This window comes from Hippocampus comes, unplaced genomic scaffold (genome assembly GCF_001891065.2).
Source record: "Hippocampus comes isolate QL1 unplaced genomic scaffold, H_comes_QL1_v1.1 scaffold194, whole genome shotgun sequence".
NCBI classification, from domain to species: Eukaryota; Metazoa; Chordata; class Actinopteri; order Syngnathiformes; family Syngnathidae; genus Hippocampus; species Hippocampus comes.
Window position 1 is genome coordinate 891,581 of NW_017805828.1, and position 497 is coordinate 892,077.

The 497-nt window shown below is 47.1% G+C and overlaps 1 protein-coding gene across 6 annotated transcripts in view; it reads left to right on the plus strand.

Moving 5' to 3' along the window:
* The window catches only part of yap1 (Yes1 associated transcriptional regulator), a 49,394-nt gene extending 49,198 nt beyond the window's left edge, over nucleotides 1-196 (plus strand). For 3 of the 6 annotated variants that reach the window (XM_019887344.1, XM_019887337.1, XM_019887338.1), the window contains one exon: nucleotides 11-196. In XM_019887344.1, the coding sequence (XP_019742903.1) occupies nucleotides 11-87 (77 nt within the window). In that variant the 3' untranslated portion in view covers nucleotides 88-196. The remainder of the gene's footprint in view (nucleotides 1-10) is intronic. The other 3 variants (XM_019887339.1, XM_019887342.1, XM_019887341.1) reach the window with 3 other exon arrangements.
* The last annotated feature ends 301 nt before the right edge of the window (nucleotides 197-497 follow it).

Sequence of the window (497 nt, forward strand, 5' to 3'; positions counted from 1 at the left end):
CCTCGGTGGGTGAGGGGGGGGGGGGGGGCAAGGAGGGGTCACCTTCTTCATCCTTCTCCTCCTCCTCCACCACCAGCGTGCTTTTGACAAGACATTTCAGCAAGCCTGTCTGGACTTTTCCCGTATTCTGCGGCAGTATTCTTCTCGTCTCTCTGTCCTCCTTTTGATTTTGTCTGTGTCTTCAAGGCTGGCCCATGAGCAGGTGGTCGGTCCAGTCTTATCTGCCTTGGCCTCTGTTAGGCACTCACGAGTACAGAGTAGCAGATTTCTGGGCAGATGTGGGTAGAAAGAAAAAAACCACAGTGGACATCTGCCGTGTGTTCATAAAGTCATTCTGGATGGCTTTTTTGTTAGATCAAGTGCCTTCAGCTTTTGTTTTAAGATGGCGAGCAACACGAACAACTTACTTCACTTTCGAGTTGATTTTTAAAAACATTGTAACGGGATGTAGGGATTTTTTAGCAACTTTATAACACAGTCTTATTGGCTTGTAGTAT